A 17,022-nucleotide genomic window follows, 5' to 3' on the forward strand; every position below is an offset into this window, starting at 1 on the left:
ATTCCTGTTTTTTTTCCCCTAGTTCCTTCCTCTTAATGAGTTTTGCTTGGTTCTATATATTCTTTTCCACTGGTCAGGTCCTCCTGTCTGCTCTCAGCTGGTATTCTGCATGCACTTCTGTGTCTGAAGGTGTATTCCTGATGTATCCGTGGAGAGAGATGTATTCCACGTCCACCTGCACCTACACCATCTTGTTCTCTTGCTCTTGCCACATTTCTTTTTATCAAAAGACTTCAAGAAAGTAAAAATGGAAGAGAAGCATTCTATTAAATGGAATTTGACAGTTTTCTACATTGTGAAATGATCACAACAAGTCTAGTTTTATCTGTCACCATACAAAGTTATTACAATATTATTGACCATATTCCCTATGCTGTGCATTACACCCCCAGCCTTGTAGCTGGAAATTTGTATCTTTTAATACCCTCACCCTTTTCGCCTGCCTCCCCGCACCTCCCCTCTGACAACCACCAGTTTGTTTTCTATATCTATAGTAGGCATTGGATAGTTCTTTTTATTACTAAATCTGTGTACCAAATCTACTGAATATTATAAAGACTCGCTGCTTAGGATCTTGTTTGCAAAATGGTTCTTGTTGTCCTTCATCTTAGATTCTTTTGGGGTAAAAAATTCCTCAAAGATAAAATGTTACCTGAATTTATACAAATCTTTAAAGATTCTTCCCAGAAACAGAAATGAAAATTTAAACAACAAAAAAAGATAAGTTTTCTCTACAGTCAAATGTTTAGGCTTTTCTTCAGTGTCTTTGGTCTCTAACATCTGTATAAAAGCTTAATGGTGATTTTTCAATGCCCAGTATTTTCCAGTTACAGTTAGCCATATGAAACCTTCAAATACATGTTATTGCAGCATAAGTCATCTATCAAATACTATCTACATTTCAGAATTTTCATGAAGATAAGAAGTGAAGAGAAAAGCTTGCCAAATTTAGGTTTGCCTGTTGAAATGCCAAAATGTGATCAAATTAGATGCTATTAATTATTTTACATCTTTGGTGTTTTACTGTTTGGTGCTTTCAACTCTTTCTACAACAAAAGTTTAGAAAGTATTTTAACCTAAATGTAAATCTGATAATTCATTTTTTATTGATTATTCTTTGCAAGATTGATACATTCTTGATTCAATAAAAATTCAGATAACCTATAGGTTATCTGTTTTGAAACTGCATTATATATTTTAATCATTCCTTGCTTTAATTTTTAAGTTACTATATATTGAATCATAACTGGTTCTATGAAGCATTTTATTTGTAAAATTTATTATTTTTTATATATTTTTAAAATGTTTTAAATTTAAATTTATTTAAATTGGAGGCTAATTACAATATTGTATTGATTTTGTCGTACATCACCATGAATCCACCACAGGTGTACACGTGTTCTCCTTCCTGAACCCTGCTACCACCTCCCTCCCTGTACCATCCCTCTGGGTCATCCCAGTGCACCAGCCCCAAGCATCCTGTATCCTGCATCGAACCTGGACTGGCAATTCATTTCTTATATGATATTATACATGTTTCAATGCCATTCTCCAAAATCATCCCACCCTCTCCCTCTCCCACATAGTCCAAAAGACTGTTCTATACATCTGTGTCTCTTTTGCTATCTCACATACAGGGTTATCGTTAGTGTCTTTCTAAATTCCATATATATGTGTTAGTATACTGTATTGATGTTTTTCTTTCTGGCTTACTTCACTCTGTATAATAGGCTCCAGTTTCATCCACCTCATTAGAACTGATTCAAATGTATTCTTTTTAATGGCTGAGTAATACTCCATTGTGTATATGTACCACAGCTTTCTTATCCATTCGTCTGCTGATGGACATCTAGGTTGCTTCCATGTCCTGGCTATTATGAACAGTGCTGTGATGAACATTGGGCTACATGTGTCTCTTTCAATTCTGGTTTCCTCGGTGTGTATGCCCAGCAGTGGGATTGCTGGATCATAAGGCAGTTCTATTTACAGTTTTTTAAGGAATCTCCAAACTGTTCTCCATAGTGGCTGTACTAGTTTGCATTACCACCAACACTGTAAGAGGGTTCCCTTTTCTCCACACCTGTCCAGCATTTATTGCTTGTGGATTTTTGGATCGCAGCCATTCTGACTGGCGTGAAATGGTACATCATTGTGGTTTTGATTTGCATTTCTCTGATAATGAGTGATGTTGAGCATATTTTCATGTGTTTGTTAGCCATCTGTATGTCTTTGGAGAAATGTCTGTTTAGTTCTTTGGCCCATTTTCTGATTGGGTCATTTATTTTTCTGGAATTGAGCTGCAGGACTTGCTTGTATATTTTTGAGATTAGTTGTTTGTCAGTTGCTTCATTTGCTATTCTTTTCTCCCATTCTGAAGGCTGTCTTTCACCTTCTTATAGTTTCCTTTGTTGTGCAGAAGCTTTTAATTTTAATTAGGTCCCATTTGTTTATTTTTGCTTTTATTTCCAATATTCTGGGAAGTGGGTCATAGAGGATCCTGCTGTGATTTATGTCAGAGAGCGTTTTGCCTATGTTCTCCTCTAGGAGTTTTATGGTTTCTGGTCTTATGTTTAGATATTTAAACCCTTTTGAGTTTATTTTTGTGTATGGTGTTAGAAAGTGTTCTAGTTTCATTCTTTTACAAGTGGTTGACCAGTTTTCACAGCACCACTTGTTAAAGAGATTGTCTTTTCTCCATTGTATATTCTTCCCTACTTTGTCAAAGATAAGGTGTCCATAGGTGCAGGGATTTATCTCTGGGCTTTCTATTTTGTTCCATTGATCTATATTTCTGTCTTTGTGCCAGTACCATACTGTCTTGATGACTGTGGCTTTGTAGTAGAGCCTGAAGTCAGGCAGGTTGATTCCTCCAGTTCCATTCTTCTTTCTCAAGATAGCTTTGGCTATTTGAGGTTTTTTGTATTTCCATACAAATTGTGAAATTCTTTGTTGTAGCTCTGTGAAAAATACCATTGGTAGCTTGATAGGGATTGCACTGAATCTATAGATTGCTTTGAATTGTATACTCATTTTCACTATATTGATTCTTCTGATCCATGAACATGATATATTTCTCCATCTATTAGTGTCCTCTTTGATTTCTTTCACCAGTGTTTTATAGTTTTCTGTATATAGGTCTTTAGTTTCTTTAGGTAGATATATTCCTAAGTATTTTATGCTTTTCGTTGCAATGGTGAATGGAATTGTTTCCTTAATTTCTCTTTCTATTTTCTCATTATTAGTGTATAGGAATGCAAGGGAATTCTGTGTGTTGATTTTTTATCCTGCAACTTTACTATATTCATTGATTAGCTCTAGTAATTTTCTGGTGGAGTCTTTAGGGTTTTCTATGTAGAGGATCATGTCATCTGCAAACAGTGAGAGTTTTACTTCTTCTTTTCCAATTGGGATTCTTTTATTTCTTTTTCTGCTCTGATTGCTGTGGCCAAAACTTCCAAAACTATGTTGAATAGTAGTGGTGAAAGTGGGCACCCTTGTCTTGTTCCTGACTTTAGGGGAAAAGCTTTCAATTTTTCACCATTGAGGATAATGTTTGCTGTGGGTTTGTCATATATAGCTTTTAGTATGTTGAGGTATGTTCCTTCTATTCCTGCTTTTTTTAGACTTTTTATCATAAATGGATGTTGAATTTTGTCAAAGGCTTTCTCTGCATCTACTGAGATAATCATATGGCTTTTATTTTTCAATTTGTTAATGTGGTGTATTACATTGACTGATTTGCGGATATCGAAGAATCCTTGCATCCCTGGGATAAAGCCCACTTGGTCATGGTGTATGATCTTTTTAATGTGCTGTTGGATTCTGATTGCTAGAATTTTGCTAAGGATTTTTGCATCTATGTTCATCAGTGATATTGGCCTGTAGTTTTCTTTTTTGTGGCATCTTTGTCAGGTTTTGCTATTAGGGTGATGGTGGCCTCATAGAATGAGTTTAGAAGTTCACCTTCCTCTGCAATTTTCTGGAAGAGTTTGAGTAGGATAGGTGTTAGCTGTTCTCTAAATTTTTGGTAGAATTCAGCTGTGAAACCGTCTGGACTTGTGCTTTTGTTTGCTGGAAGATTTCTGATTACAGTTTCAATTTCCGTGCTTGTGATGAGTCTCTTAAGATTCTATTTCTTCCTGGTTCAGTTTTGGAAAGTTGTACTTTTCTAAGAATTTGTCCATTTCTTCCAAGTTGTCCATTTTATTGGCATATAATTGCTGATAATAGTCTCTTATGATCCTTTGTATTGTGTGTTGTCTGTGTGATCTCTCCATTTACATTTCTAATTTTATTGATTTGACTTTTCTCCCTTTGTTTCTTGATGAGTCTGGATAATGTTTTATCAATTTTATTTATCCTTTCAAAGAATCAGTTTTTGACTTTGTTGAATTTTGCTATGGTCTCTTTTCTTTTGCATTTATTTCTGCCCTAATTTTTAAGATTTCTTTTCTTCTACTAACCCTGGGGTTCTTCACTTCTTCCTTTTCTAGTTGCTTTAGGTGTAGAGTTAGGTTATTTATTTGACTTTTTTCTTGTTTCTTGAGGTATGCCTGTATTGCTATGAACTTTCCCCTTAGCACAGCTTTTTACAGTGTCCCACAGGTTCTGGGTTGTTGTGTTTTCATTTTCATTCGTTTGTATGCATATTTTGATTTCTTTTTTGGTTTCTTCTGTGATTTGTTGGTTATTCAGCAGCGTGTTGTTCAGCCTCCATATGTTGGAATTTTTAATAGTTTTTCTCTTGTAACTGAGATCTAATCTTACTGCATTGTGGTCAGAAAAGATGCTTGGAATGATTTCTATTTTTTTGAAATTACCAAGGCTAGATTTATGGCCCAGGATGTGATCTATCCTGGAGAAGGTTCCGTGTGCACTTGAGAAAAAGTTGAAATTCATTGTTTTGGGGTGAAATGTCCTATAGATATCAATTAGGTCTAACTGGTCTATTGTATCATTTAAAGCTTGTGTTTCCTTGTTAAGTTTCTGTTTAGTTGATCTATCCATAGGTGTGAGTGGGGTATTAAAGTCTCCCACTATTATGGTGTTATTGTTAATTTCCCCTTTCATACTTGTTAGTATTTGTCTTACATATTGCAGTGCTCCTATGTTGGTTGCATATATATTTATAATTGTTATATCTTCTTCTTGGATTGATCCTTTGATCATTATGTAGTCTCCATCTTTGTCTCTTTTCACAGCCTTTGTTTTAAAGTCTATTTTATCTGATATGAGTATTGCTACTCCAGCTTTCTTTTGGTCTTTATTTGCATGGAATATCTTTTTCCATCCCTTCACTTTCAGTCTGTATGTGTCCCCTATTTTGAGGTGGGTCTCTTGTAGACAACATATATAGGGGTCTTGTTTTTGTATCCATTCAGTCACTCTTTGTCTTTTCAATGGGACATTCAACCCATTTACATTTAAGATAATTATTGATAAGTTTGATCCTGTTGCCATTTACTTTATTTTGCTTTCGAGTTTATACACCCTTTTTGTATTTCCTGTCTAGAGCATATCCTTTAGCATTTGTTGCAGAGCTGGTTTGGTGATGCTGGATTCTCTTGGCTTTTGCTTGTCTGTAAAGCTTTTGATTTCTCCTTCATATTTGAATGATATCCTTGCTGGGTACAGTAATCTGGGCTGTAGGTTATTTTCTTTCCTCACATTAAGTATGTCCTTCCATTCCCTTCTGGCCTGAAGAGTTTCTATTGAAAGATCAGCTGTTATCCTTATGGGAATCCCCTTTTGTGTTATTTGTTGTTTTTCCCTTGTTGCTTTTAATATTTGTTCTTTGTGTTTGATCTTTGTTAATTTGATTAATATGTGTCTTGGGGTGTTTTGCCTTGGGTTTATACTGCTTGGGACTCTCTGGGTTTCTTCAACTTGGGTGATTATTTCCTTCCCCATTTTAGGGAAGTTTTCAACTATTATCTCCTCAAGTATTTTCTCATGGTCTTTCTTTTTGTTTTCTTCTTCTGGGACCCTTATGATTCGAATGTTGGGGCGTTTAATATTGTCCTGGTGGTCCCTGAGATTGTCCTCATTTCTTTAAATTCGTTTTTCTTTTTTCCTCACTGATTCATTTATTTCTACCATTCTAATCTTCTACTTCACTAATCCTATCTTCTGCCTCCGTTATACTACTATTTATTGCCTCCAGAGTGTTTTTGATCCCATTTATTGCATTATTCATTATATATTGACTCTTTTTTATTTCTTCTAGGTCCTTGTTAAACCTTTCTTGCACTTCTCAATCCTTGTGTCCAGGCTATTTATCTGTGATTCAATTTTGATTTCAATATTTTGGATCATTTTAACTATCATTATTCAGAATTCTTTATCAGGTAGATTCCCTATCTCTTCCTCTTTTGTTTGATTTGGTGGACATTTATCCTGTTCCTTTACCTGCTGGGTATTCCTCTGTCTCTTCATCTTGTTTATATTGCTGAGTTTGGCTTGGCATTTCTGTATTCTGGCAGTTTGTGGAGTTCTCTTTATTATGGAATTTCCTCACTGTGGGTGGGGTTGTACGGGTGGCTTGTCAAGGTTTCCTGGTTTGGGAAGCTTGTGTCAGTGTTCTGGTGGGTGGAGCTGTATTTCTTCTTTCTGGAGTGCAATGAAGTATCCAGTAATGAGTTATGAGATGTCAACATGTTTGGAGTAACTTTGGGCAGCCTGTATTTTGAAGCTCAGGGCTATGGTCCTTTGTTGGTGGAGAATTTGCATGGTATGTCTTGCTCTAGAACTTGTTGGCCCTTGGGTGGTGCTTGGTTTCAGTGTAGGTATGGACCTGTTTGATGAGCTCCTGTCGATTAATGTTCCCTGGAGCCAGGAGTTCTCTGGTGTTCTCAGGATTTGGACTTAAGCCTCCTGCTTCTGGTTTTCAGTCTTATTTTTACAGTAGCCTCAAGACTTCTCCATCGATTCAGCACCATTGATAAAACATCTAGGTTAAAGATGAAAAGTTTCTCCATGGTGAGGGATACCCAGAGAGGCTCACAGAGTTACATGGAGAAGAGAAGAGGGAGGAAGGAGTTAGAGGTGACCCGTTGAGATGAGGTGGAATCAAAAGAGGAGAGAGCAAGCTAGCCAGTAATCACTTCCTTATGTGCGCTGCACAGTCTGGACCACTCAGAGATGTTCATGGAGTTATACAGAGAAGAGAAGAGGGAGGTAGGAGACAGAGGTGGCCAGGAGGATAACGGAGGAAATCAAAAGGAGAGAGACAGATCCAGCCAGTAATCAGTTCCCTAAGTGTTCTCCACCGTCTGGAACACACAAAGAGATTCACAGAGTTGGGTAGAGAGGAGAAGGGGGAGGGAGGAGATGGAGGCACCCTGGTGGAGAAAAAGGAGAGTGCAAAGTGGGAGAGAGCCGTCAAGCCAGTAATCTCGCTCCCAAGTAAAAATGGGTACTGAAGATTGGGTTCTTAAAGGTACAAAATTGATAACAAATACCAAAAAGCAAAGATTAAAAATCTAGAGTAGAGGTTGGATTTTCAAATGTACAATATTAAAGAAAAGAAAATAAAAAGTCACAAAAATAATATATATATATATATGTGTGTATGTGTATATATATATATATATATATATATATATATATGAAGTTTGCTTTAAAAAATAGGGTCTTTTTTTTGCAAAGTAATAGTAGGTTATAAAAATGAAAATTAAAGGAGTAATAGAGGACATAAAATTAAATTAATTAAAAAAAAAGAATGATCATAAAAATAGTAAAAATATATCTAGGACTTTCTCTGGTGTTGTTTGTGGGCAGTGTGGGGTCAGTTCATTTTTGGATAATTCCTTGGTCTGGCTTATATTTCTCAAGACCTGTAGGCCCCTTCCTATATAGTCAGTACTAACTACAGGGTTTTAATCTATTGCACATGTCACTTCCAAGGCGGTTCCCTCTGTTTTAGCTTCTTCTGTTTGCTGGTCTCTTCACTGTCTGAATTCTGCCCTGACACAAGGGGGTGGGGGTGGTGGACACTTTTTTAGACTCACTTGTTCAGTTGTGCTTTGGGGAGGGAGGGACGCTGCAAACAGATAACACTGGCCTGTGCTCACAGTGTCTCAGCCACACTGGGCCTGCCCCCGCTCACAGCACATGTGCCCTCCCCACCCACACTGCTCAGGCTCTAGGTTGCTCCTCCAGGAACTGTCTGAGGCCTGCCCTGGGTTGTATGCACTTCCCAAGTCTAAGCCGCTCAGGTTCAGGCACTCAGGTAGTCCTCAGAGGTGCAGACTGGGTTGGGCTTGCGTTTTGTTCCCTTCTCAGGTCCAAGAAGCTCAGGTGATGAGGTGTTTGGCGAGCGAGGTCACAGTGATTTATCGCCTCCCCTGTCCCTGCCACTCAGTTTTCTGGGTGTACAACCAGCGCACCTTCTCAGGCAGATGTTGACTGTCCAGAACCCCAAGAAGTCTTAGGAAAGAAGCCTCCTTGGAATTTGGTAGATAATGTCTCTCTGGGGTTGTGACTGCCCCCTTCTGGCTCTGCCTTCCTGTCACTGGAGGGGGATGGTCTGCAGCTGACTAGCTCTGTACAGTCCTTTGTTCTGTGAGTGGGCCTGGCGGTGTCTTAGGTTAGGGCTTTTCGCATGATAGCTATCCCACAGTCTGGTTTGCTAGCCCAAGTTAGTTCCCTCAGATTGCCCTCGGGGCATTCAGACCTGGTCCTTACTTTAAGCAATGCAGCCCGCGCCTCCCTGCCCAGCCCCCACTTGCTAGCAGTGGGCGCAGGCGTCTGCGCTGCTTCTCCACAGGGGGAGTTACCGTTGGGCACGTAATCTGTGGGTTTTAATTATTCATTTATTTTTCCTCCCAGTTATGTTGCCCTCTGTGGGTCCAAGGCTTGCCACAGACTCGGCAGTGAGAGAGTTTCCTGGTGTTTGGAAACTACTCTCTTTTTAAGACTCCCTTCCTGGGATGGGGCTCCATCCCTATCTCTTTGTCTCTCTCTCTCTTTTTTTTTTTCTTTTATATTTTTTCCTACCTCCTTTTGAAGACAATGGGCTGCTTTTCTGGGTGCCTGATGTCCTCTGCCAGCATTCAGAAGTTGTTTTGTGGAATTTATTCAGCGTTTAAATGTTCTTTTGATGAATTTGTGGGGGATAAAGTGGTCTCCCTGTCCTATTCCTCCGCCATCTTAGGACCGTCCCCTCTATTTTTTTTTATATTTTAAATGAAACATTACATACATTACAAATAGATCATAATAAATGTATAGCTACTTGAATTTTCACAGAGTGGATACATCCCGGTAACTACTACCCGGATCAAGAGCTAGCATACTATCAGAATCTAAAATTCCCTCATGCCCTTTTCCAGTTATTATTCTGAACCAAAAAATATTATCTTGACTTCTAAAACCACAAATTAATGCTTTTTTTAAATTATTATTATAGAGATAAAATTCACACAACATAAAAATCACTATTTTAACCATTTAAAGTGTACCATTCAATGGTTTTTAGTACATTCACAGTGTCATAGAACTATCATGGCTATTTCCAGAATATTTCATCATTTAAAAAGAAACCCCATACCTATTTAGCACTTATCCCTCATTCCTCCCATCCACTAGAAACTACTAATTTACTTTCTATATCTATGGATTTGGCTATTCTTCATATTACATATGAATGGAATTATGCAATATGTGGCCTATTATGTCTGGATTATTTTGCTTAATATAATACTATATTTGATGTTCATCTATGTTATAGGATGTATCAGTACTTCATTCACTTTATAGCTGAATAATGTTCCATTGTATGGGTATACCACATTTTGTTTATTTATTAATTAGTTAATGGATATTTGAATTGTATCCACTTTGGGGCTATTATGACTAATGCTGCTGTGGACATTTGTGTACAGGTTTTTGTTTGAATATACTAAAATCATAGATTGCTTTGTCCTTCAGTCGTGTCTGACTGTGACCCCATGGACTGTAGCCCCCCAGGCTCCTATATCCATGGGATTTTCCAGGCAAGAATACTGGAGTGGGCTACCATTTCCTCTTCCAGGGGATCTTCCAGACCCAGGGATTGAACTCGTGTCTCCTGTGCCTCCTGCATTGCAGGCAGATTCTTTACCCACTGGGCTACTTGGGAATTTGTTTTTGCTTATTTTTAAGCTTTATAGTATGTATTCCTTTTGTCTCTGAATAGTAAGTCAAAATAAGTGAAATATTACTCAGCAGTTTGTAAGGTTCAGCCACACTTCCGCATGTAGAAATAGTTCATTTTTCCTTGTACAGAGTTCTATTGTATGCCTATATCATAATTACTCGTATTCTGTTTATGGGCATTAATGTTTTTAGGTTTGGGCAAGTATTAATTAAGGACATATATTCATTCCTATGAGTTATAGGAGTGCAGCTTGATATGTCTAGTTTTAGTAACTACTCTCAAACAGTTTTCAAAGGTTCTTTTACTAATGTACACTCCTTCTTAGCAGTTATGAAAGGTCTAGTTATTTCTCAGACTCACCATGACCTGTTAATGTTTGACTTTTTCATTCAGCCATTTTAGAGGGTATTTACTGGAATAGCATTTTAGTTTTAATTTACATTTCTCAACTAAAATCAGGAATTGTTGCATAGATAATTTTAGAATAAATCTTAAGCTTATTTTTAAAATTTAGACGTAACTAACAACTTATTTGAAATCTGCTTTATAGTGAATTTTTTTGAAGTTTCTGTGTTTGATGGAAATAGAATACCAAAGAAGTGCATATTATGTACCTTTGGTAATTAATAAAAACCACAGTGTAAATTGACATAATGACTTTAAAACTGTATCTCTATATATTATTGCTGCTATTAATTCATATTGATAAAAAATTTAAATATAAATTATTGGACAAATATGGAGATCAAATTGAATTTGGCTTTGGTTTTAAATGTACTTCTCAAATTAGGAGAAAAACAGCAATTCTATATAGAATGGTTGAAATATGCACATGGGTCACATATGTTTCTACGTGATGGAAATGTTTCCATGTTAGTATACAGCACATAGTTTGCCTAAAATATTCCATGCCATCTGTAGATGAAAGCCCCTAAAAATACAGCAAGGTAGAAACCAAAACAGTCATAAATTATAAGATGTGGAACATTTTCAGATGTCAACTTAAAAGCACAACCTAAAAGTTGAGAATTATGCTTTATTCAGTGACCTCACTGAGGATTATAGCCCAGGATACAACTGCTCAGATATTTCTGAGAAGCTGTTCCGAAGAGTTCCAGGAGGAGTCAGAATATACAGGATATTTTCCTGAAAAACAAACAAACATGTAGACAAAGATCAGAAGATTAGTGCTAATCAGAGAAAACAGATACACCTCAAGTTAATGACTTTAGTGCCTATTTATCTATGGTAAGATGGGAGAGTCTGGGATCATTGAAAATATTCCTTTCATATGCATCCTTACTATCTAAGGCCATCATGAATTCCTCTCAGATCACACCTTGGAGGATGATTGCAGTGGCTGATGGCTTAATGACAGGCAACATTTATTGTTTACCAGAATGACAGACAGCATTCTTTGTTTAGTGAAAGAACAGCAAAACATTCTTTGTTTAGTGAAAAGCAACACTTTTTTGGCCCACAGAACCTCTTCTTGGTCATAAATTCAACCAAGGTTTGAGGCATTTCCAGACCAATTTTCCCCACAACACTAGGAAGTCTCATCCTAGATTAGGTGAGGCTTCTCTTGATAGACACAATGTGCTAATTTTTAAATTAGTCCATACTGATAACCTAAAATTCTCTGGGTTGCCTGTTTTACTAGTCTATTATGATCCAGAAACTGTTTTCCCTTGTTGCTTCTTCCCATATCTACAGTTGCACTATTATAATTATTCTGTGTAGAGTTTTATACATACATGCATATATATATGTATGTATACATGATTGACTACTTCAAGATGTTTCAGTTCAGTTCAGTTCAGTCACTTAGTCGTGTCCGACTCTTTGAGACCCCATGAATCGCAGCACGCCAGGCCTCCTGTCCAACACCAACTCCCGGAGTTCACTCAGACTCACCTCCATCGAGTCAGTGATGCCATCCAGCCATCTCATCCTCTGTCATCCCCTTCTCCTCCTGTCCCCAATCCCTCCCAAATATGTTTAGCCATCAGTAATTTTGTTGGAAGCCTGGTCACACACTGGGTAATACAGGAGATAATAATCCTATAAAATATACAGGATATAAGGAATACAGCTGGTAACATTAATAAAGCCATAGTACATCAGAGAGAGACACAAAGCATAAATAATTTGAAAACAAGAGACAGCAAACTAAAACAATTATTTATATAACTAGTTGTAATCTGGTCACAATAAACCATTAAGTCCACAAAGGAGCCAGCTGCAGAAACCAAATTATTGAGGGATCAGGTCAAGAGAGAAAGGTAAATGTTTCATCTTCAATTACAAAGTATATGTTATCAACTTGTTGTAGGTTATAGTGTAAAAGAGAAGTTTTTCTGGGAAACAAAGATGAACAAACAGTATATTTCAGGAAAAAAACAAAACAAAACAAACATTCAGTCCCATGGTGGCTCAGACAGTGAAGAGTCTGCCTGCAATGCAGGAGACCCAGGTTATCTCCTTTGGTCCAGAATATCCCCTGGAGAAGGGAATGGCAACCCACTCCAGTATTCTTGCCTGGAAAATTCCATGGCCATAGGAGCCTGGTGGGTTCCACGTAGTCACAAAGAGTCAGACATGACTGAGCGACTAACACTTCAGTCCCATGTAATTAATTCCTGTTCACCTGAATGAAGTTATTAGGTTTTCCATTAGAACTTTATGATTTCTTACCCAGTTTAGTGGTATTATCTGAAAGTTATCAGACATTTATATTTGTCAAAATTCTTTTTTATGAATCTCTTTGAAGATATTCATTTTATAAAAGCATCAGAGTAAAATAATGATTATCTATAAATTAAAACATTTAAAATGCTGTGGCTAAAGATCTGATTATAATGAAATTGACAAGAAATTTGATTATTTCTGTAACATAACATTTTAAGGTACTAATAACTGAAAATATTATACCTGAAAATATTATACATTTATATTTATATGTATATTTATAACTGAAAATATTATACATTTCAGATTTCTGTGTGTGTGCACTCAGTGGCTCAGTAGTGCCCAACTCTTTGTGACCCCATGGACTGTAGCCTACCAGGTTCCTCTGTCCATGGAATTTTCCAGGCAAGAATATTGGAGTGGGTTGTCTTTTCCTCATCCAGGGTATCTTCCCAACCCAGGGATCAAAACTGCATTTCTTGCATCTCCTGCATTGCCAGGCTGATTCTTTACCACTAGCAACACCTGGGCAAATACTTAGATTTTAGGAGTTTCATATAACTTTTGGAGTATGTGTATTAATGATACCCATAGAATATAACCTAAGAAGTTTTTATCACCATTTATATGACAATGTTTCCCATATAATTTAACATATCCAAGCCTAATTAGTTTCTCTTTGTGTAGTTTCAGGGGCCGTTTGATGCATGCAGAAGTTGGCTGGAGGTCAAAAGACTTCATTAAATTTTGATTTAGGAAATTATATGAATAAATATCAAAAGGTTTAGAACACTGAGAATTTTATATTTGGGAAATTTGTCAAAGATAAATATTTTAAAGCACTTGGTCAAATAGGATCATGAGTCCCTGTGAAACAATACAGTACTTATTCATTCAATCAAAGTAACAATAAAATATTTTTAAGGTACTTGCAGATCATTTAGAAAGAAAAACTCATAATCTCTTATTAAATGTAGATTAACATTCCAAGAATACTGTTCTCATAACAGAGAAAACCAAACTCTGATCCTGTACCAGCCTACCCTCAATAACAAAATTCATTTACCTAATTAAATTCAATCCAATCCCAGCTTGATGTTGCACAAAACTTTTCTCAAAATTCCCCTTTACAAATCTCCCGTAACTTTCTATATCTGTATTCATTCATCTCTTATTTTCTTTCCCATCCAGAAAACAAGCTTTAAGACAAAGTCACTTTCCTTTAACAAAATGCATTTCCATTCTTTATACCTAGACAGCATATTAAAAAGCAGAGATATCACTTTGGCAACAAAGTTACATATAGTCAAAGCTATGGTTTTTCCAGTAGTCATGTATGGATGTGAGAGTTGGACCATAAAGAAGGCTGAATGCCAAAGAATTGATGCTTTTGAACTGTGGTGTTGGAGAAGACTCTTGAGAGTCCCTTGGACTGCAAGGAGATCAAGCCAGTCAATCCTAAAGGAAATCAACCTGGAATATTCATTGGAAGGACTGATGCTGAAGCTGAAACTCTAATACTTTGGCCTCCCGATGCAAAGAGCTGATTCGTTAGAAAAGACCCTGATGCTGGGAAGGATAGAAGGCAGGAGTAGAAGGGGACAACAGAGCATGAGATGGTTGGATGGTATCAGCGACTCAATGGACATGAGTTTGAGCAAGCTCCGGAACTTGGTGTTGGACAGGGAAGCCTGGTGTGCTGCAGTCCATGGGGTTGCATAATCAGATACGACTGAGCAACTGAACAACAAATACCTTCTTTTGCTAAAAATATACATCCTACATTCCTTGAACACTTAAATGTTTTCCTTATTATCCCAGTAGCTTAATAATGTATTTTACAATTTGAATTCTTAAAAACCTTGACCTCTAATGAAAACTGATTAGCAATAATTGTGAACTCTTGGTCATATCAGCATTTCCTGATAGGCAAACATATGAATATTCCACAACCTCTAAAACATATATCTTCTCATAGTCCATTTTTTTTTTCTCTCAATGCGTGGCAAAACATGTTCGTTAAATCCTAAAATCTTTAGTTTCCCTCTTGTAAGGAGACAAAAGTAAGTAAATATAGGCCTAATTAGCAGTAAGTGATCCAGCACCTTATCTTATTGGAAATGAACTGATATTTAACAAATTCCATAATTTAGCTTAGCAAAACTGTAAAGTTTCAATTACCAAAAATCTTGAGAAACTATTTTAAATAGATGTACCCAAAACATAATTATTCCTAAAGAGTTCACGTGAAAACTATCTCTGCTGCTGCTGCTGCTGCTAAGTCGCTTCAGTCGTGTCCGACTCTGTGCGACCCCATAGACAGCAGCCCACCAGGCTCCCCTGTCCCTGGGATTCTCCAGGCAAGAACACTGGAGTGGGTTGCTATTTCCTTCTCCAATGCATGAAAGTGAAAAGTGAAAGTGAAGTCACTCAGTTGTGTCCGACCCTCAGCGACCCCATGGACTGCAGCCCACCAGGCTCCTCCATCCATGGGATTTTCCAGGCAAGAGTACTGGAGTGGGGTGCCATTGCCTTCTCCAGAAAACTATCTCACTTAACCTTTATTTCATAACTTAAGAAAATATCATCATACCAAGTTGATTTTCCTTGCTGACAAAGTCTACAAGACAAATAGCATAAACTTATTGACCTTCAGTAAACCTAGTTACAATAAAAAAGTCTGTTTGATAAAGCAAATAGCTTAAATTAGCTTTAGTACCAGATATTAATGTTGAGTATTTCCTAGATCATGTGAACCTGGAATTAATTCTTGCCAGTTTTCTTTGTATTTAGAAATATTTTATTTGTCAGGTCTTAAAATCAATAGAAAGAGCTTTTTTATAAATTTAATTTTGATACTATCCAGAGGTAGACATATGTTGTATGTATAATGTATATAAAACATATAAACAGACAACACTAAATATCTCAGCTTTATTTTAACATCTAGTTATGAATCAGGTATTATACATTTACTAGTTTATAGGTAGCAGTTGGGAAAATTAAATTTATTTCCTTAGATTGATTAAGGCATTACTAATTGAGGACAAAGCTTCAAGATTTTTATCTGTCCTTGATAAATCTTTAAGGAAGCTGTGAATCAGATTTTGGGTTTCCAGCACTTTTCCAGCACTTTCAATGTTAAAATCCTTTCCCCTTTAGTCACCTTTGATTTCAGGTTTTACCTGATTGAGCTAATTAGGCTCTGCCTCAGGTCAATATATTGGAGAAGGAAATGGCAACCCACTCCAGTGTTCTTGCTTGGAGAATCCCAGGAATGGAGGAGCCTGGTGGATTGCTGTCTATGGGGTCACACAGAGTCAGACACAACTGAAGCGACTTAGCAGCAGCAGCAGCAGCAACAGCAGGTCAATATGGGTTGTACTTTCATTTCTAGTTTGTAGAAGTTTGTAAGACACAAACATTTGCTTTCAACTCTACAATGACCTTGTCTGCTACTTGAATGACATAAAAAGGTGGAATTGTCTAGCTAAATATTTTTTCATTTGCTTTGTTAAATCAGTGAGAAGATTTCCAACAAAACTGGAAATCAAGGGGTTTTTGTATTACTTTTAATTAATTTACTTTTTTAATTGAAGGGCAATTGCTTTACAGTCCTGTGTGGTTTCTGTCATAAAACAACACGAATCAGTCATAATTCTCTTCTCTTTCTTTCTCTCTCTCTCTCTCTCTCTATATATATATATATATATATGACAATTTTTAAAATTTTATTTTTAATTGGAAGATAATTACTTTACAATATTCTGATGGCTTCTGTCATACATCAACATGAACCAGCCATAGGTATACATTCTTAAACTTCCCTCCTACCTCCCTCTTCATCCTAACCCTCTAGGTTATCACAGAATAACAACTTTGGGTTCCCTACATCATACAGCAAATTCCCACCAACTATCTGTTTTACATATGGTAATATATATGTTTGAATACTACTCTCTCAAGTCATCCCACCTTCTCCTTGCCCCAATCTGGCAATAAGTCTGTTCTTTATTTCTGTGTCTCCTTTGCTGTCCCGCAAATAGGAAAATCAGTATCATCTTTCTAGATTCCATGCTGCTAAGTCACTTCAGTCATGTCCGATTCTGTGCAACCCCTTAGATGGCAGCCCACCAGGCTCCCCCGTCCCTGGGATTCTTTAGGCAAGAACACAGGGGTAGGTTACCATTTCC

At 37.0% G+C, this 17,022-nt stretch overlaps 2 protein-coding genes across 7 annotated transcripts in view; one reads left to right on the forward strand and one right to left on the reverse strand.

Moving 5' to 3' along the window:
• Nucleotides 1–17,022, forward strand: part of LOC147340247 (zinc finger X-linked protein ZXDB-like) — a 115,469-nt gene that overhangs the window by 22,903 nt on the left and 75,544 nt on the right. The window lies entirely within an intron of this gene.
• The window catches only part of LOC147340248 (zinc finger X-linked protein ZXDB-like), a 150,395-nt gene continuing 144,527 nt past the window's right edge, over nt 11,155–17,022 (reverse strand). Inside the window, exons 3-4 of one of the 2 annotated variants that reach the window (XR_015159909.1) lie at nt 12,056–12,202; nt 11,155–11,284 (exon numbers count right to left, since the gene is read on the reverse strand). Coding sequence is in view for 1 of the 2 variants with exons in the window: in XM_086390054.1 (XP_086246180.1) it covers nt 11,198–11,284 (87 nt within the window). In the remaining variant the exon portion in view is untranslated. The remainder of the gene's footprint in view (nt 11,285–12,055; nt 12,203–17,022) is intronic. The other variant, XM_086390054.1, reaches the window with a different exon arrangement.

The sequence above is a fragment of the Bos grunniens genome, chromosome X (assembly GCF_055505025.1).
Source record: "Bos grunniens cultivar Pamir isolate PY7600 chromosome X, Bosgru_T2T1.0, whole genome shotgun sequence".
Classification (NCBI taxonomy): domain Eukaryota; kingdom Metazoa; phylum Chordata; class Mammalia; order Artiodactyla; family Bovidae; genus Bos; species Bos grunniens.